This window comes from Capricornis sumatraensis, chromosome 10 (assembly GCF_032405125.1).
Source record: "Capricornis sumatraensis isolate serow.1 chromosome 10, serow.2, whole genome shotgun sequence".
NCBI lineage: Eukaryota > Metazoa > Chordata > Mammalia > Artiodactyla > Bovidae > Capricornis > Capricornis sumatraensis.
In genome coordinates, this window is record NC_091078.1 from 1862180 (window position 1) to 1883347 (window position 21168).

The 21168-nt window shown below is 41.7% G+C and overlaps 1 protein-coding gene across 1 annotated transcript in view; it reads left to right on the forward strand.

The window, feature by feature from the left end:
* The window catches only part of PARG (poly(ADP-ribose) glycohydrolase), a 117409-nt gene extending 98586 nt beyond the window's left edge, over positions 1 to 18823 (forward strand). Inside the window, exons 16-18 of the mRNA XM_068982315.1 lie at positions 5608 to 5713; positions 17106 to 17234; positions 17914 to 18823. Coding sequence (XP_068838416.1) covers positions 5608 to 5713; positions 17106 to 17234; positions 17914 to 18068 — 390 coding nt within the window. The 3' untranslated portion in view covers positions 18069 to 18823. The remainder of the gene's footprint in view (positions 1 to 5607; positions 5714 to 17105; positions 17235 to 17913) is intronic.
* Positions 18824 to 21168: the final 2345 nt, after the last annotated feature.

Below are 21168 nucleotides of genomic sequence, written 5' to 3' on the forward strand. Positions count from 1 at the left end.
GATGCCATCCAACCATCTCATCCTCTGTCATCCCCTTCTCCCGCTTTCAATCTTTCCCAGCATCAGGGTCTTTCCAGAGAGTCAGATCTTCACATCAGGGGGCCAAAGTATTAGAGTTTCAGCTTCAGCATCAGTCCTTCCAGTGAATACTCAGGACTGATTTCCTTTAGGATGGACTGATTGGATCTCCTTGCAGTGGAAGGGACTCTCAAGAGTCTTCTCCAAAACCACAGTTCAAAAGCATCAATTCTTCGGCGCTCAGCTTTCTTTATAGTCCAATTATCACATCCATACATGACCACTGGAAAAACCATAGCCTTGACTAGATGGACCTTTGTTGGCAAAGTAATGTCCCTACTTTTTAATATGCTGTCTAGCTTGGTCATAGCTTTTCTTCCAAGGAGCAAACATCTTTTAATTTCATGCCTACAATCACCATCTGCAGTGATTTTGGAGCCCCCCCAAAGTAAAGCCTGTCATTGTTTCCATTGTTTCCCCATCTATTTGCCATGAAGTGATGGGACCCAATTCCATGATCTTAGTTTTCTGATTGTTGAGTTTTAAGCCAACTTTTTCAGTGTCCTTCCACTTTCATAAGAGGTTCTTTAATTCTTCTTTGCTTTCTGCCATAAGGGTGGTGTCATCTGCGTATCTGAGGTTATGATATTTCTCTTGGCAATCTTGATTCCCGCTTGTGCTTCATCCAGCCCAGCATTTTTCATGATGTACTCTGCATTTAAGTTAAATAAGCAGGGTGACAATATACAGACTTGATGTACGCCTTTCCTGATTTGGAACCAGTCTGTTGTTCCATGTCCAGTTCTAACTGTTGCTTCTTCATACAGATTTCTCAGGAGGCGAGTAAGGTGGTCTGGTATTCCCATCTCCTTAAGAATTTTTCACTGTTTGTTGTGATCCACACAGTCAAAGTCTTGGCATAGTTAATAAAGCAGAAGTAGATGTTTTTCTGGAACTCTTGTTTTTTCGATGATCCAGCAGAAGTTGGTTATTTGATCTCTGGTTCATCTGCCTTTTCTAAATTCATCTTGAACATCTGGAAGTTCACGGTTCATGTACTGTTGAAGTTTGGCTTGGAGAATTTTGAGCATTACTTTGCTAGTGTGTGAGATGAGTGCAATTGTGTGGTAGTTTGAGCATTTTTTGGCATTGCCTTTCTTTGGGATTGGAATGAAAACTGACCTTTTCCAGTCCTGTGGCCACTGCTGAGTTCTCCAAATTTTCTGGCATATTGAGTGCAGCGCTTTCATAGCATCATCTTTGAGGATTTGAAGTAGCGCAACTGGAATTCCATCACCTCCATTAGCTTTGTTTGTAGTGATGCTTCATAAGGCCCACGTGACTTCAGACTCCAGGATGTCTGGCTCTAGGTGAGTGATCACACCATCGTGATTATCTGGGTCGTGAAGATCTCTTTTGTGTAGTTCTTCTATGTATTGTTGCCACCTCTTCTTAATATCTTCTGCCTCTCTTAGGTTCATACCATTTCTGTCTTTTAAAAGATTCTAAAGGCACTTTAAAAAATCCCATGCCGCAGTCCATGTGGTTGCAAAGAGTTGGACACCACTGAGCGGCTGAACAACAACTGGGCCTTAGCTGTGGCTTGTGAACTCTTAGTTGCGGAATGTGGGGTCAAGTTCCCTGGCCAGGGATCACACCCAAGCCTTCTGCGTTGGGAGCGTGGAGTCTTAGTTACTGGGCCACCAGGGACATCCCTTTAGGCACTTTCTATGTTTGTTTTTAGGAAATCACAGTATTCTAAAACATAAAATCATTATCAGTATGAACTCTGGATTAGTTTGTTAGACAGATATGTTATATTGACAATATAAACAACTCCTTAGGACAATAATTAAATCATTAATCTAGAAAACAGTATGATGTATTTACGTTATAATGAAGGACGTGATTTAATTGTATTCTCTTAGGCCGGTTAGAGTTGGCTTTGCAGCCTGAGTCCCGCTTCAGCCCGTGTGCTCGTGCCTGTGTGTCGCAGGGATGTTTGCACAGAATATTCACCTGAATACCGTCTGTCTCCTGGGCCCAGTTCTGGGCCTATAGGTTTTGAAAATTGTTCTTTGTTTCCTTTTTCAGTTTCTTGGCTTCCTTTCTCCATGTCTTTTACCACTTCCCCGCTGGGTGCTAGTTTTTAATTCTAGATACCAGTATTTTCCTCCTGCCACTTGCTTCTCAAGGCTCCCCTCGGGATCCTTCAGGACCCCAAAATTCCCTCTCTTCTTAACGTCCCATCAAAACTCGTTCACTCAGTCGTGTCCTGCTCTTTGCAACCCCATGGACTACATAGTCCATGGAACTCTCCAGGCCAAAATATTGGAGTGGGTAGCATTTCCCTTCTCCAGGGAATCTTCCCAAACCAGAGACTGAACCCAGGTCTCCCGAATTGCAGGTGGATTCTTTATGAACTGAACCGCAAGGGAAGCCCAGGAATACTGGAGTGGGTAGCCTATCCCTTCTCCAGCGGATCTTCCAGACCCAGGAATTGAATCGGGGTCTCCTGCATTTCAGGCAGATTCTTTACTGACTGAGCTATCAGGGAAGCCCCATTCTGAGCCAGGAGTATTTATTGGTATCTTCTGCTTACTGAGGTTTGAATGCTGCTGCTTTCCCCCACTTTTAAGTAGTTTATTAATTAGTAAAAAATGAATAGCTCTGTCATGGTGAATGTTAGGTCAGGCTATGATGAGAATTTAGTGAGCAAGGTCTCTTTTACTGCTCTGATTAATCTTCTCAAGTGCTCTAGCTCATGTGGGGAGAAATTTGCTGCCAGTGTGGAGCTCCTGAGAACTCCTAGCACATTCCCCTAGGAAGAAAGAACTTGACGATTCTTTCGCCGTCTCTATCACTATCTGATCTTTGTTTCTTACCAAAGAAGCTCAGTTACTATCCTGATTAGTGCCCCTGTCCTGGTCTCTGACATGTGAGGGATCTCTCTCCTTACTGGGGAATGGAGAGAAGCAAGGGTTGTCCCTCTAAAGGGGACTCAGAGGAGCTTGCTGCTCCTCTCTGATTGCTGACCTTGGAAGTGGTTGGTTTAAACACAATAAAAGAATTCTGTAACAACAGCCAAGATATGGAAGCAACCCGAGTGCCATGCCCACCATCAGACAAATGGATAATGTATACGATGAAACATTATTCAGCCATTAAACAGAAAGGAGTTCTCCCCTTGCACAGCAGTGTGGATGGGCCTAGAGAGTATTTATGCTTGGTGAAATAAGAGAAAGGCAAATACTATATGATATCCCTTATATGGGGGCTTTCCTGGTGGCTCAGATGGTAAAGAATCCTCCTGCAATGCAGGAGACCTGGGTTTGATCCCTGGGTTGGAAAGACCCCTGGAGGAGGGCATGGCAACCCACTCCTGTATTCTTGCCTGGAGAATCCCCATGGAGAGAGGAGCCTGGCTGGCTACAGTTCATGGGGTCACAAAGAGTCGGACATGACTGAGCGACTAAGCACAGCACAGCACCATTTATATGTGGAATCTGTGTATACAAAACAGAAACAGGCTCACAGATATAAAACTAGTGGTTACGGAGGGGAGTGGGAAGGGATGGGGGCGCATCAGGGTCATGGGATTAAGAGACACAAGCTATATAAAATAGATACACAACAAGGATATATAGGGCAACACCGGGAATTATAGCCATTATCTTGTAATAACTTTTAATGGAGTGTAATCTGTAGAAATACTGAATCACTTTGCTGTATACCTGAAACTAATATAATAAATCAATTAGACCTCTATAAAAAGGAACTTTGTATTTAATCATTAGTTATTCTTTTCCCTGTTTTACAAGTATTTCACATCATTTAATTTCTATCTGATTACCTTTTTAAAGTTTTATTTTATTCGATCAAAACAGCAAATGCAGGATAACTTCAGTTTTATAGTTTGTTTCTGTTGTGGCCATTTTTCCAGATTTTTTTTTAGTAAAACTGGTTAGATTTTGCTTCGGATAATCTAAATATTTCAAATTCTCTGTTGTTTGGCTTTAGTTTCACTAAGCTATTTTTGCTTATTTTAAAGAAAATTTAGCCCAGATACGTAGAGATAGCAGTATTGGAAGAGACTAAAGTCGTTCTGATGGCATAAAATAGAAAACATTAACTAGGAGGCTAAGAAATTTTCCTCTTCATCTAGGCATGTTTGAAGGATTTGACAGGAAAGCAAGTGGCAAAGTTATGTCTATTCTGACAGAAGGTCTATTCCTTTGTTGGCATAAAGGCAGAGAATCTGTATCTTTCAAGAAGAACCTGCTCAAAAAAAATTGAGCTCTTTGATAGTTTTGACCTGAAAGAGATTTTCAAAAGCTCTGTGCATCTGATTATACAGGTAATTTGTGAGTTCTAGCGTAAGCTCTGTACCGCAGCATTGAATGATGGTCTGGTACCAACTTATAATTAATATCTGCCAGGATTTACAGCCTATGAGGAGGTGGAAGAAATAGCCTTGTTAATCCATCCAGACAGTGTGTAAAATAAATTTTTATACCTTTGTAGCAACTTCAGAGAGCAATTTACAGTATTACGTGTGGGTTTTGTAGAGGCATCTTTCTCTATCCTTGGCTTTTCTCTGGGAACATCTGTCACACATTGTTCTTTTTATTTTATTCACTGTTATACATAAGATATATTTTAGGCTTTGCTTGGTACTTCAGAAAGCCCAGGGGATATTTGCTTTGCTATTATATTAAACTTCTTAACATAGTCTGATGGTTTCAGAAAACTAAGAACCCTTAGGAGGCAGAAAGGCCAACTAGCCTGACAGCAAAGAAATGGAAATCAGAAACTCTAGGGCCTTAAACTGCGATCTTCTCAAATATAAAATGAGCTGTTCATTTAATTAATATGCAGCCAGCATCCTCAGGATATACTGTGCTTTTTGCAGGTAACTGGAAAATTTTAAAATAAAGTAATCTAGCTTAAAATACAGCTGTGAAACTAGAGTCTTGGAGCTGGAAGGGATATTAAAGGTTATCTTATAGCCAGGCATAGGAGTCCCTTTTATATATAGGGACTCATTTTATATATAGTCGCTTAAGTGTTTCAGTGGCAAGAAGCACATTTAAAAGCTAACCACAGTTATTAATCTAGTCCCAATAATTCAGAGAGAGAGCTGAGGAAGCCTAATAGTAATAACTCTTTACTGTAATGAAAAATAGTAATCAAAAGTTTTCAAATAAAACTCTGTCTTAAATGCCTTTCTGTCCATTAGTCCCTCATAGTTCGTAACTGGAATCCCATTAATTCTTGAAATATCTCTGATACTTTCATTTGTAGTTGTTTGAATTGGGGAAGGGGGACAACTGAGACCCGTATTGGCTTAAGGGCTTTGATTTGCCCAGCATCAAAGCAAATCAGTAATTAGAACTGGTCATTTCTTACTCTCTTCCTTGTGTAATCCCAGGATTTTTTTCTTTTCTCCGTCTCCTTTGGCCCCTAGGAAAAAAAGGAGAAAGAGAGATAACACAAGCTTGATAATGGGTACTGACCCTAGAACATCAGTCAGAAATACTGCTAGTGTCTAGTCACTCACATTGCTTTGATGTTTCTTTCATTGTTCAGGCTTACTGTGGATTTCTTCGTCCTGGAGTTTCTTCAGAGAACCTGTCTGCAGTGGCTACAGGAAACTGGGGCTGTGGTGCCTTTGGGGGCGACGCTAGACTAAAAGGTGGGTGACTCTGTTGTTACAAGAAGGGCACTCGTTTTTTGACTAAGGAACAGAGTTAGTCCTTCTAACCAGATTTCTATTGATCTGGACCAATAGACCACAAAAATCTAAAACAAAAGAAAAAGAATATTTGATACAATCGTTTTTTTATTGTATATGCAGGAATCTGTATTTTTATGTTTAAATCTGTATTTTTATTCCCTGCAGAGGTCACATCTCTCTGATTTATCAGACACAGCATTTAGTTGAATAAAGAGGCCAAAATGACTCAAGTTTCAACCCAAACCACCCATGCAAGCCCATTCCTTTACGATAGTGAGTTTTACGGACAGAGCTGTTTCACTGAGTGCCTTGTTCATTCACCAGACTTAGGGCACGTCTGCCACTCTCTAGGCACTGTGGTAGGTTCTGAGAATACAGCGGTGGATAAGGTGTGGTCTCTGCTTTGGAATTCACAGTCTAGCATCTGAGAGAGAGGCCTGGACAAACACAGCACAGAGAAATGAGTGCTTCAGTAGAGGCGCATGATGGGTGGGCATACAGCATGGGAGAGCTGCATTTGGCACTCAAGAAGGATAAACATTTCTCGCACTTTAGGTTTGTACCTATCAACAGAGCTACTGGTTATTTATCGTATTATGACTTTTTTCTCCTCTCAAGAGTATCAGTTATAGCAAATAGTATTATACTGTTAGGTAGGAAGGCTGCTCTTCTGTGTCAGCCCGGCTGGTCTGACACAGCTGGGGGCGCTGCAGGACAGCCCGGACACGCGCTGGAGTCAGTGCAGACCCCGCAGGGCACGGGCACGCATCCCCCGCTGGGCCTCCCCGCTTCAGGCTCCAGCCGCAAGTCTGAGGCTCGGCTGTCCTGCGCAGGGCCGCCTGCACCTCTGATCAGCCAGCCGCCAGTGGGGAAGCTCCCTCAAGCCTCTGAGGAACTCACAGAACCCAGGAAGGTGCTGTGACAATTGTGTTACAAAGCATATACATAGGGTGAGATGGGGAGGGAATACAGAGGCTCCGTGCCCCGCCCCTGTGGTGTCAAAGCATATCACTTTCCTAGCACATGAATGTGTTTGTTAGGAAGCTCCACCGACCTTTGGTGTCCAGAGTTTCTATGGGGGCTTCATTACATGGGCGCCATTGGTCATCCCTGGCCATGCTCCAGTTCCCCTCTCCCTAGAGTTCAGTGACTCAAAGTGCAATCCTCAAGCAGTTAGAGGCCCCCTGGCAGTCACTCTCACCAGCATAACAAACACCCTATCACTCAGTTCAGTTCAGTTCAGTTGTTCAGGCGTGTCCAACTCTTTGTGACCCCATGTACTGCAGCACGCCAAGCCTCCCTGTCCATCACCAACTCCCAGACTCCACCCAAACCCACGTCCATTGAGCTGTGATGGCACCCTACCGTCGCATCCTCTGTCGCCGTCCTGTTCTCTCGCCTTCAATCTTTCCCAGCATCGTGTCTTTTCAAATGAGTCAGTTCTTCGCATCAGGTGGACAAAGTATTGGAGTTTCAGCTTCAACATCATTCCTTCCAATGAACACCCAGAACTGGTCTCCTTTCGAATGGACTGGTTGGATCTCCTTGCAGTCCAAGGGACTCTCCAGAGTCTTCTCCAATACCATAGCTCAAAAGCATCAATTTTTCGGCACTCAGCTTTCTTTATAGTCCAACTCTAACATCCATACATGACCACTGGAAAAACCATAGCTTTGACTCAGGAAATGGCAAAGGTTTTGAAGCTCCTGCCAGGAACCCAGGACAAAAATCTGACAGATATTTTGTTTATACTACAGTTGTCAAAATAACAAGAAAACGAAGCAAATATAAAACAGCCAGCTGGCCTTGATAGCTAAACTAGATACAGATGAAATCCTTCTCAAATGCTCATTGGGAATTTCTCTGTAACAGTTTATGTAATCATCTGACATTAGCAGAATCACACTATGTATGCTACGCTCTGACCTCCTCTTCTAGAAAACCCTGTAGTCTCATGATGGCTCGCAACACCAAAAACTGCCCAGTTTTTAATATTCTGTTGTATGTACCTATATGCCATTGTTTATTCCACCAATTCTCCATTCATACAGTTTTTTTAATTTTATATAAGCAGAGCAAGTTTCTGCTTATATATGTTATACATAATTATTTTCTTAGGGTTAATTCCTAGAAGTGAAATTAATGACTCAAAGGACAGGGATACAACATATTTTAATATTTACCACAAACTGTTCTTCTGAAAGGCAGTATCAATTTACAGTGTCTTCTTTGCAAAGGCAATCTCACCACAGTAGGGTTTTGTCAATCTTAATTTCTCTGAGGTTCAGTAGTTTTCATATGTTTTATTGGTCATTTTTGTTTTGCGAATTGTTTGTTCATGTCATCTGCCCTTTAGCTTTTAGTCAATAGATTTGGTTTTCATGGGCTTATAATAACTCTTTGTATATTCAGAAATATTAATTATCTGTCATCCAACTTAGCAACTGAATAATATATGTTACAGGTATTTTTCTCTGTTTTTTTCATTTATTTCAGCCTGTTGAGTTGTGATCAGCCTGTTATCCTATGGGGTTAATTTTTATGTGTTTACATTTTTGTGGCATGCTTAAAAAAATTTCTTCTATTCCTTATTCTAAAGACTTTCACAGACATTTTCTTCATATTCAGAAATAAAAACCACATTATTAGTTTCAGTGTTTTGAATGTCTATAGAAGAAAGAATTTCTGGTTTTTATTTTATGAAATTCTTTATCATCCTGAATTTGTTTGAGGAAACCTGTTTTTCACTCTGGCCTTATTGATCTTATGACAGACACTTTTTTCTGTTTTTCTCTTAAGTAAAATAAATGAGTAGATTCACATCATCAATCCAGAAGCCAGGTCTGCCACAAGCCTTGGTCATTTGTGATGGACAATTTGGGAAGCTTTATAAATGTGTTCATTTTGCTTCTTTTCTTTATGGTGTAAAAAAGCCTTTCAGACTGCAGCTTTGCTTGCTCTGGTGACTGCTGAGGGTAGTATTCCAAGATTTTCACTGTGTAATTTATTTTCAGTTATCAACAATTTCTGTTGTGAGCATGTGTTTTTTTTCCAGTTTTATTCAAAAATAATTGACATACAGAACTATGAAGTTTAAGATGTCCAACATAATGATTTGACTTACATCATGAAATTAGTATCAAGTAGGTTTAGTGAATATCCATCATCTTATATAGATGCAACATTAAAGAAGTAGAAAAAATTTTTTCCTTGTGATGAGAATTCTCAGGATTTATACTCCCTTGCAACTTGCATTTACAGTGTACAGCAGCGTTGATCACCTTTACCTTGTTGCTCATTACATTCGCAGTGCTTGCTTATCTTGGACCTGGAAGTCTGTACCTTTGGGGGACCTTCATTTAATTCCCTCTCCCCCTGCCTCCTACCTTTGGTAGCCAGAAATCTGATCATGTTTTCCTATGCATTCGTTTTTAAAGTGTGATTGACCTACAGCACTGTTAGTTCTTGGCGCACAGCAGTGGTTCTGTGTTTCTGTACATTTCAGAACGGTCTCCATGACAAGTCTGGCTGTCTTCTGTCACCGCGTGAAGACCTTACGTGATCACCGACTGTACTCCCTGCACTGTGCATCCACACCCACGACTCCCTCCCACCTCACTTCCGGCAGCCACCTGTTTGTTCTCTGTATTTGTTGTTGTTTCTGTTTGATTATGTTTGTCCACGTGTTTCGTTTTTAGATTCAGCCCGTAGGTGAAATCGCACAGTCTGTGTCTTTGGTTCATTTCGCTCAGGATAATACACTCTAGGTCCGTCCATGTTGTTGCGTAGCGCAAGATTTCATTGTTATAGCCAAGTAGTAGTTCATTGTATAAATACACATCTTCATCCGTTCATCTATGGGTGGGCAATTAGGTTGCTTCCATATTTGTAAATAATGTCGCAGTGAACGCAGGGGTACATGCATCTTTCAGGTTACCTTCAAGTTGTCTGGAGAGAGTGGAATGGTTATTACCGGGCTTCAGAGATACCACTGAGTTAATGGATTTGGAAAATGGCTCTGGGAGTTTTTTTTTTTTTAACTCCCTGGGAGTTGCTGATAATCAGCCAGGTTTAAGAAATACTACATTCTCTCCTTTCATGTTGCATAGTCACCCTTCAATCTGTGGCCTCATTTTTAAGATGAGGAAACCAAGGTTTTATGCAGAGGCTAATAAAACTTCCCAAGGAAACACAGCCAACAATCAGAACCAGCATTCATATTTGGCCTGTTTTCCTCAAAAACCAGTGCTGTGGCTGTGGTTGCTATTAGACAACATGTTGAAAGTGTTCTGTGTTGTACTGTTTTCCTTAGATGTACGAGTTCGTAGCAGCCTACTAGGTATGAGGTATTTTTGTCTTTGTGACTTAACTGAGGCAAGGAGGTAATAGCCTCAGGTCACGAGGATGGCAAGTGGCAGGACTAGGATTCAAACCAGGATCAACGCCCGAGAGTCCAGTGTCTGTGCGTTTAAATGTCATCTTTATTGGCCACAGACTCTGTATCTAGGTTTAGATTTGGAAATTGCCGCTCTAGAGATGGTGGCTGAATTCTTGACGTGAGTACAATTAAGGCACCAAAGATTGAGGCCTTCATAATATCCACTGGAGGATTGGGGGTGGTTGGTAGGGTCACATGGTACCAAGATTAGAAACCGTAGCCAGGGCTTCCCTGGTGGTCCACTGGTTAAGAATCCACCTTGCAGTGTAGGGGACACAGCTTGATCCCTGGTCCAGGAAGATCCCACGGCCACAGGGCAGCTGCGCCTGCGCACCGTGACCACTGAGCCTGCGAGCCACAGCTGCTGAAGTCCAAGCGTCTGGAGCCCGTGCTCTGCACCCAGAAAAGCCAGCTCAGTGAGAAACCTGTGGGCCACAACTGTAGCCCCGCTTGCCCCAACCAGAGAAAGCCCACATGCAGCAGCAAATAAATAGTAATACTTTAATATATATATATATATATTTAAAATAAAAACAGTAGCCGGAGTGCAAGACCAATTAGACAATAAGAGTTGGCTGTTTGAGCTTTCATAGTAATCAAGACATGAGTTCGCAAAACAACTTGGGTTTCATGAGAAGGACATGAGTAACACTTTCAAATCTATACTATTTTAGCTTCCTGCCAGTATGTATTTAAATAATGTAAGTAAACAATTTGAGGAGAGTCTTCTAACAGACATATGGTAGGTTGGCTTGGAGCATAGCAGGCTGGCGTGGTATGGCAGCTTGCCACCACAGTGGGTGAGGGAGAGCCCTGGCTTGGGCTGCCCACTTCAGATTCAGCTCCACCACTTTCTGGCTCCGTGACCTTAGACAGGTTACTTAATCTTTTGATGCCCTTATTTCCTGATTTTCAAAATGGAGATAATGCTAATATTTATTCAGCTTTTATAAGGATTGAGTTAATCTTAGTGAATCTTAAGCTTATCCTTGAAAAGCTGCTGGACCATTCAGCACGCTATAGTGTAGAGCCCAGTGTTAGCAGTTGTCACTAGTGTTACCTGTTGATGGCCTCAGACCATACCTGTGTATAGGTATCCATGATTTTGCTCATTGTTTTGCTTGGTTCATTTGTCGTAAGATGACACTATGACTTGCTTTTTGATATTAGTGTAGTGTGTGTGAGTCGCTCAGTCATGTCCGACTCTTTGTGACCCCATGGAATGCAACCCGCCAGGGTCCTCTGTCCATGGAATTCTCCAGGCAAGAATGCTGGAGTGAGTTGCCATTTCCTCCTCCAGGGCATCTTCCTGACCCAGGCATCAAACCTGGGTCTCCTGCATTGCAGGTGGATTCTTTACTGTCGGAACTACCAGGGAAGCCTTTTTTGATTATTCATACTTATTTGAAAATTTTATTGCTTAAGATTGATGCCAAAAAGAAAATTAAAACCAAACTCCCTGCAGGTTAATTTAAGTGATTATTTTGGCACCTAGTTGTGCTTCAATTAGGAATTTGATGCTTTTGTATCATTCTTGGAATCAGTCCCCACATCCTGTTAGATCTGTGATTTATTCTCATCTCACTTGTGATGCAGGAGAGCTCACTTAAATGGTGAGACTTAATTGTCTAGATGCACAAAGACCTTGGGGATATAGTGAGGTCTGAAGACAGTTTTGTTTAAAATGATCTTTTGTTAGTGATTACTGATGGATTTAAGGTCAAGGTTGTTATATTTCTGAAAATTTACTCTGTGTATTTATAGTCTAATATCCAATGCAAGAAGAAAAGCTCTGTAGTAGAGGCTGTGGAACTCCGTACTCTGAAAGAGTCTTTCGGGATGATCTGATCTGACTTCCTCTTTGCTTAGATGGGAGAATGCAGGCACGAGAGCGAAGTGACTTGGCCAGAGAGTCCTAGAGCTCAGATAGCCAGCAGAAAGGTGAGGCCTGAGCTCAGGTCTTCAGTCTCCGGTCCCAGCTTGTCTGCCACATGCTTTTGTTATCATGTGCTCCAAACAGAAATGGATGGGAAATAAGAATGTAATGTAAATTCATTCTCTTATTAGGATTCAGCCTCTTTTTTGGTAGATCTGTGAAACTTAACTCTGTGAGCCTATCCAGAGAGACAGAATGGCCTTGAAGCATTTAAAAAATAAACTCTATAGGGAGAAAAAAATAAATAAATACTATAGGGAGATACATTTTAAATGTTCTTATTAATATTTTATTTTCATAAGTGACAAGTGCCCAGTGAGCTAGTGTTTCTGTGTGTGAGGGGAAAACAAGACTAGAAGGACTTTCTTTGGGTCGTTCTCTCCTCTTAATAGGAAATATGGATAAATTTCATTCAAACCAAAAGACAAGAAATACCTCTTGGTAGAAGAAGATTACAGCACATTGGTTTCCATTTTTATATGTAGTTTAGGTTAATTAGGAACCTTTTAAAATTGATGGTACTGAAGCTTTAATGTTTGCGTAAGTTGGTTGAGCAGTTTTAATTAAAATTTATCTGTATTTTGGGATCAGTTACTCCAAGATTAATGAGGCCTAGTCGTGGTGCCTCACATGTTGTGGATACTCAATAAATATTAGTTTGGAAATTAGGAAATACTCATGTATTCAGAATCTTGTATGTATTATAACATCTTAGATTCTTTCTCAAATCTGGGGATACTCAGCCATATCAAATATACTAGTTCAATTTTTAAAAGTTTTTATTTTGGTTTGATCTCCTTGCAGTCCAAGGGAATCTCAAGAGTCCTGTCCAACACCACAGTTCAAAAGCATCAATTCTTTGGCCTTCAGCTTGCTTTATGGTCCAACTCTCACATCCAAACATGACTCCTGGAGAAACCAAAGCTATGACTAGACGGACCTTTTTCAGTCAGTAACGTTACTTTACTGACACAGGACAAAGGACAATATGCTGTCTAGCTTCATCAGCTTTTCTTCCAAGGAGCAAGTGTCTTAATTTCATGGCTGCAGTGATTTTGAGGCCCAGGAAAACGGTCTTTCACTGTTTCCGTTGTTTCCCCATCTACTTGCCATGAAGTGATGGGACCAGATGCCATGATCTTAGTTTTCTGATTGTTGAGCTTTAAGCCAACTTTTTCACTCTCCTCTTTCACTTTCATCAAGAGGCTCTTTAGTTCTTTGCTTTCTGCCATAAGGGTGCTGTCATCTGCATATCTGAGGTTATTGATATTTCTCCTGGCAGTCTTGATTCCAGTTGGTGCTTCATCCAGCCCAGCGTTTCTCATGATGTACTCTGCATAGAAGTTAAATAAGCAGAGTAACAATATACAGCCTTGACGTACTCCTTTCCCGATTTGGAACCAGTCTGTTGTTCCATGTCTGGTTCTAATTGTTCCTTCTTGACCTGCATACATATTTCTCAAGAGGCAGGTCAGGTGGTCTGATATTCCCATCTCTTTAAGAATTTTCCACAATTAGTTGTGATCCACACAAAGCCTTTAGCATAGTCAATGAAGAAGCAGCAGATGTTTTTCTGGAACTCTCTTGCTTTTTCTATGATCCAACAGATGTTGGCAACTTGATCTCTGGTTCCTCTGCCTTTTCTAAATCCAGCTTGAACATCTGGGTTATCGGTTCCCATACTGTTGAAGCTTAGCTTGGAGAATTTTGAGTATTACCTTCTAGCGTGTGAGATGAGTCAATTATGCAGTAGTTTGGGCATTCTCTGGCATTGCCTTTCTTTGGGATTGAAATGAAAACTGACCTTTTCCAGTCCTGTGGCCATTGCCGAGTTCTCCAAATTTGCTGGCATATTGAGTGAGTACTTTAATAGCATCATCTTTTAGAATTTGAAATTCCAGCTCAGCTGGAATTCCATCACCTCCACTAGCTTTGTTCACAGTGATGCTTCCTAAGGCCCACTTGACTTTGAACTCCAGGATGTCTGGCTCTAGGTGAGTGACCACACCATCCGGGTCATCTGGGTCGTGAAGACCTTTTTTGTATGGTTCTTCTGTGCACTCTTGCCACCTCTTCTTAATCACCTCTGCTTCTATTAGGCCCATACCGTTTCTGTCCTTCGTTGTGCCCATCCCTGCATGAAATGTTCCCTTGGTAACTCTAATCTTCTTGAGGAGATCTCTAGTCTTTCCCATTCTGTTGTTTTCCTCCATTTCTTCGCATTGATCACGTAGGAGGGTTTTCTTATCTCTCCTTGCTGTTCTTTGGAGCTCTGCATTCAGATGCATATATCTTTCCTTTTCTCCTTTGCCTTTTGCTTCTCTTCTCAGGTATTTTGTCAGGCCTTCTCAGACAACCAGTGTGCCTTTTTGCATTTCTTCTTGGGGAAAGTTTTGATCACCACCTCCTATACAATGTTACGAATCTCTGTCCACAGTTCTTTAGGCGCTCTGTCTGTCAGATCTAATGCTTTGAATCTATTTGTCACTTCCACTGTACAACCGTAAGGGATTTGATTTAGGTCATACCTGAATGGTCTAGTGATTTCCCCTACTTTCTTCAATTTTAGTCTGAATTTGGCAATAAGGGGTTCATAATCTGAGCCACAGTCAGCTCCCAGTCTTGTTTTTGCTGACTGTATAGAGCTTCTCTATCTTCAGCTGCAAAGAATATAATCAATCTGATTTCAGTATTGACCATCTGGTGATGTCCATGCGTAGAGTCATCTCTTGTGTTGTTGGAAGAGGGTGTTTGAGATGAGCGGTGCATTCTCTTGGCAGAACTCTGTTAGCCTTTGCCCTGCTTCATTCTGTATTCCAAGGCCAAACTTGTGTGTTACTCCAGGTATCTCTTGGCTTCCGACTTCTGCATTCCAGTCGCCTGTGATGAGAATAACACCTGTTTGAGGAACACAGCATTCGTTGCCCTTGTCTGCTCTTCCCTCATCATTAGGGCGGGGCTGTGCATTCGGGATCAGAGTAGTGCGCAGGTGCAGCGTCTAGAGGCACTTGGTGGTCATCTGGCCCCACTGGTGATGTTGGCTTTGGTCACCATCTGATTTTTCCACCGTAGAGATGTTTTTTCCTCCCTTGTAGTTAATAAGTAGTCTGTGCGAAGACGCTTTGAGTCAAAATTCCCCTTAGGTTTAGCGTCCTTTATTGATCTTTGCCTGATCCAGTCTTTACCATGATGAATGCGGAAAGGGCTCTCTCGTTCTAACACTCCCTCTGGACGTACCGGTTAGTCTTTAGCTTTCTCGTGTGAGCAAGAGCCCTTCTTCTCCACTTATTTATTCTGTGTTGTCATTGTGGACTCAGGAATGGATATTTTTTCAATGATTTGTAACTTACTGCTATACATAGTATTTTGGTGCTTCCGTCGCCCAGATTTGGCTGATAGATGCTCCTTCAAACTGGCTTCTGTATCCTTAGGACAAGCACTCATCAGTCTTTCCCCATCTGTTTTGGAGTACTTCTTCACTTCCTGGTATAATGAAACATTCTGGGTTTATCTTGTACCTATTCTGTCCCAACCGTGGAATCAAGTATTCCTTGAGGAATCCAGCTGCTTTTAGGGAGAATGGTATTAGACCACTGTCTGGGCACTAGGTATGCTAACTGCTACTGGGGTGTCTTCTTTTTGGCCCTTTCAGCAGACAAAACTAAGAAACACACACACACAGATGTTCGTATTTGAAAGTCATGAGTGCACACCCGTTTCTTGCATTTCAATTGGTGACCACAGCACCTTTTTGTCTTTCCCATTCCATGTTTACATGTCCCCTCTTCCATTCTGAGAACTGTAACTCCCAGCAGCATCGACAAATCAACTCATTTATTCAGTCCTGAAATGTATTTTGTTAATAGTCTCAGAACTGTCTCACCTAGACTGCTGTGGCAAGCACATCCAATAAGGGAAGTCTGGGGTTTGTTTGCAGTTCTCTCCTCCTGGTCCAGGACTGGGGCATCTCCGTCACATGCTGTGCTCATGAGTTCCTTGGGCCGGCTCTTACGTTCGTTCTTCCCTTTTCCTTTCCCTGCCTGTCGTGCTTTTCCTTTTAAATAAAATTAGGCGGTTTGTTTTCAGTTATAAGCTCCTCCCCTTTCCCATGTTTTATGTTTTGAAGATGTACAATATTAACATGCTCTCAAAAGTCAAAATTATATGTATCCTCCATAGTGTTTTGATTCCCACCTCCCCTTTTATGAAGGAGAAGATATGTTACTAGCAACAGGGCGTTTATTGTACCTATGTTCTTTTTTGGTATTTAAAGTAAATTTTGTCTATTGAGATTAAGATTGTAAAGGAATTTGATTTTTGGAAATATACTCCAGGCTCAGCGATTTGTACCTCTGATTCCTGGGGACAGGGCTTCTCCATGATTTTCCTATGCTAGCACACTGGAGTTAATGTCCAGTGTTATCAGTAACATTCACTCCATGCTCTAGTGATTGGGTGGAGGTTGGAGTGCGGAAGGGATGGGGGTGTCTTCTGGAACCCATTTGGAGAATGCCTGCTTGCTGTAGAGCTCACAAAAGCAGAACCTCCCAAGTACACTGGTCGGGGAACATCACAGACCTTTGATACAAAAAACCAGTGACTGTGTAGCAAGATAAATCAAGCGAGCAAACACAGAACTTTTGGCTCCAGATTAATGTACGTGGGGGAAACCACCGTACCGCCTGCAGTGTGCCACTTCAGGCGCACCTTCCTCTCTCTGTTCTCCCACAAAGGTGCTTACGTGGGAGTTCTGTGGCTTAATGAGAGTCTCAGCAGCATGTCTGGAAAGTCACACAACCAGATGATTTATATTCATCCTCTATTTGCCATTTCTAATAACGTGTATATTAGGTTTATAAATCTTTAATCCAGGATATAGCTATGGCATGCCAGCTATAATTTAGCTGGCTGAAAGAACTAAAGGTATCCTGATGGGAAGTGTCGTAATATAGCTGTGTTTTCCCTCTGTGCTTCAGCCTTAATACAGATACTGGCAGCTGCCGTAGCTGAGCGAGACGTGGTGTATTTCACCTTTGGGGACTCAGAATTGATGAGAGACATTTACAGCATGCATGCGTTCCTTACTGAAAGGAAACTGACTGTTGGTAAGTAGGGGATGGCTGGTGTCTAGATGGATTGTACACCATCCAAGAGGAGCACCTGCTAACTCTGGATAGATCCTAGTGGATAAGAACAAATGGAAATGTGAGTTGGGTTGGGGTGGGGGACAAGGTCTCAGAGGGACAATGCTTGCAGGCCTTATTTTTCTGGCAAAATTTCATCCTCAGTATTCAATGAGTATGTCAGCTTATTAAATGAAGGCCAAGAAGTTGGAGTTAGTGTCCATTTTTACTTTTGTGTTTATGGAAAACTGAATGAGGGGATGGTATTGGAAGGTACATTAAAACCTAAGAGGCCTTATTCTGAGTCACGTTTATCAGACAGGCCAGCACACGTTCCATCTACTGTGTTTCAGCTGGACCTGGAAGGCCTTCCTGTCATGGGAGCTAAATGTAAAATTAAAGTCGCCGTGAACTCCGAAAAGGACGCATGGATGATGAACCATGTGTAGCCTGCTGTAATTATGAACTAATAAGTAGTTTAAGGTATTTAAAAAATTTTTAGCTTTACATCAGGAAAGCCTTCCAGACTTATGGACCTCATGCTCTTTTCAAAAGCCAAATTTGAGCATATGTTATTTAGGATAGAACTGGGATGTTCTGTAGTCGATTTATGTATCTACATATCTTAATGTGCAAACTGGTTTGGCTTTCTGCTCTTCAGGAGAAGTGTATACGCTGCTGCTACGATATTACAATGAAGAATGCAGAAACTGCTCCACCCCTGGACCAGACATCAAGCTTTATCCATTCATATACCATGCGGTTGAGTCTTGTACACAGACCACCAACCAGCCAGGACAAAGGACTGGGGCCTGAGGGGCCACGTGACGAGAAGCCCCTCCCACTTCTGTAACAGGAAGGCGTAGCATGGACCGACATAGTTTACACGTGCATATGATCCACATTTGTAGGCAGGGTGCAGTCCCTTCCGCACGCGCACCCGTCAGTTGGCACACCTACACCTCCTCCATCCCGACTTACGTACACTGAGACAGACTTTGTTTTTTCCTATTTCAGCCTTGATCCTTTGATTTTTCTTTCTTTTGCCCATCACACTTCTTGTGAAATTTCATCAGAGTTTGTGCTCAGCCTGTCAGGTGTCTTTTTTGATGCCTAAATATTATACAAATCACTTCTGCAGCTAGCAGATGCCAAGGAAGGTGGTGAAATCCTAGGAGCTGTTTCTGAGTCTGCTGTAGATATCCTTGTGAGCCTCTCACCCCCTACTCTTGTTATGATTGTGGTGTTGGAGGTTTTTTGATTTTTGAAATAAGAGTTGGGTTTGTTACATAATACAGATCTCCTAGGTTAAGAGTTTTATATTTAAGAATACTTTCCAAAAAGTTATTTTGAGATATCACCTTTATTTGTAATGGTAATTTGTCTGTCCCTTTTCCCCTGATCAATTTTTATTGACTGTTTTTGGAAATTGACCCAAATGAAAGGAAATATAAGAATAAAAGAGTTTCCCAAATAGTGTTTAGAAAACAGACAGATTCAAGAGACTTGAAGGACCTCGTTTCTTGGGATTTTTTTTTCTTCTTTTTTTGAATTAGGATTATTGTTTGTTCCTTGGTGCTTGAGACATATTCATATAACCAAAGTTTAGGAACTGGGAACTTCATGGTGATTTGTACATATTGAAGTTTCTCTGGTATTCAAAGGTTATGTAGTTAATAAATTTTCATTAACAAGTCATTTGTCAAACTCTTATATCATCTAATATATATATATATATATATATATATACACACACATATGTGTTCCTTTCTTTAAGTGTGTCTACATGCAAGCACGTAAAATCTAAATAAAACTGGAATTGTGGAAATGATTAGATTTAGGCTTTATTAGGGGCTCTGTTTAAAATCTTTTATTTAAAATTGTGTCCATTTAAAACAGGCAACAAGCATAAATAATAATGTCTCTCAGAAGTTAAAAAGCAAATGCCAGTTCTATGCTAATTAAAAGCAGAGTTTAATTGCAAAAGCACTTATTATTTCTAAAGTAATTCTAAACCATACTGTTGAAGTTCTAGCTTACAGTCAACTGTCAGGAAAAGCTATTGGTAGTCAAATCCTATTAATAAGGAGTTGTAAGTAGATGGTCCGACACCTGGTATTAATATTGGCAGGGTAAAAAGGGGCCTTGGCCAGCATCTGCAGCTCTTTTTATTTGTGTACAGATGCTAATGGAATTTGGCACTGAAGTGCCTGAAGACAGTCACTTGTCATTAACAAAGTTCTTTAAGATTTTTCATCATCTCTGAGTCCAAGATATCTGGCTTTTTTTTTTTCCTACTGGTACTAAAATCCTTCCCGTTCTATGCTTTCGTTAAGCATTTATGGTATATTTCATTTCTTTTTATCTGTCTGCATATTCTTTCCCTCTTATCCAGCCCCAAGACTAAGTGACCAGTTCTTTAAAATGTTACATGAACAGTTTAGGAGGTTCATGTGGCAAGATATCCTTAAATCCAGGTAAGACCACACCTGACCCCGAGCCTAGTATTACAGCACACACATTCTAAGACTCGGCTCTTAATGCTGAACAGGTCGGTGACCAGGCCATCTGACTGCCTTTCTCCTCTTGAGGGGTTTTCAAGAATGAAACCTACTTTGTCTCAGTACATTCTTGAATTGTGACTGTGTGATCAAGTGGACTGTACAGAGAGAACTAATGTCCGTGTTCTTGAGGTGGAGAGGGAGGTGGAAAGAACTGATGACTTTGCTCCTAAAGCGTTAGTCGCTCAGTCGTGTCCGACTCTTGGCGACCCCATGGGCTGTAGCCCGCCAGGCTCCTATGTCCGTGGGATTCTCCAGGCAAGAATACTGGAGTGGGGTGCCATTCCGTTCTCCTGGGGATCTTCCCGACCCAGGGACTGAACCCAGGGCTCCCCCACTGCAGGCGGGTTCTTTACCATCTGAGCCGCCAGGAAAGGCCTTGCTCCCAAGGAAGTGAAGTCGCTCCGTCGTGCCCGACTCTTGGCGACCCCGTGGGCTGCAGCCCACCAGGCTCCACCCATGGGGTTCTCCAGGCAAGAGTACTGGAGTGGGGTGCCATTTCCTTCTCCAGAGGGTCTTCCCGACCCAGGGATCAAACCCGCATCTCCCGTGTTGCAGGCAGACACTTGACCTTCCCAGAAGCCCTCTGTAAAAAGGAAAAATCAGACATCTAATTAACATACATATTTTAAGACATTTAGCAGCACCTTTCTGTTCTCTTTCATTAGGGATTATTGTTTTATTTCATGTTGTTTGCCCTTCTCGTCTTTAATCTATTGAGGCACGAAAGGATATCTGTAGTGTAGAATTCTTAGGTTTTTAATACAGCTCGCTCACTTTTCACTTTCTGTCTGGCTCACTCAAATGTATAATAATGGTTTAAGGAAACAACGTGGAGTAATGGAAAAGGCATGAGGTTTAAAGTCAAACAAGCTGGGTTCAAATGCTGGCTGTATCCCTGGCTAACACTGTAACCTTCTTTAAATAAAGTGACTTGCTGAGCCCTACTTAACTCATTTAGAAAGTGGGCTGTTAGTAACTACTGAGAAATACTGTATATAAAATGAACACAGGGTCTGGCCCATGGTTAGTTCTTAATAAATGCCAACTATGACAGTCGACCAGGAAACATTTATGGGGCGCCTGTTGCATATTAGGGACTGTGCTCACTGCTCTGTATATTTTAGCCCATTTTCCCCATGGGCTAACAGACGCCCAGATTAGGGAATTACCATCTCAGCTCCAGGAGTTCATTATGAAAGGAGGTTTGCTTTGTCATATGATAGAGCAAAAGCTTTGACACTCTTGATCTCTACCAGGTTCCCAATGGAGCCTAGTCTTCATCATGAATGACTAGTTATCAGTGGGGTATATTAAATAGTCTCAGAGAAGTAACTCTTTTCTTGATGGTTGAA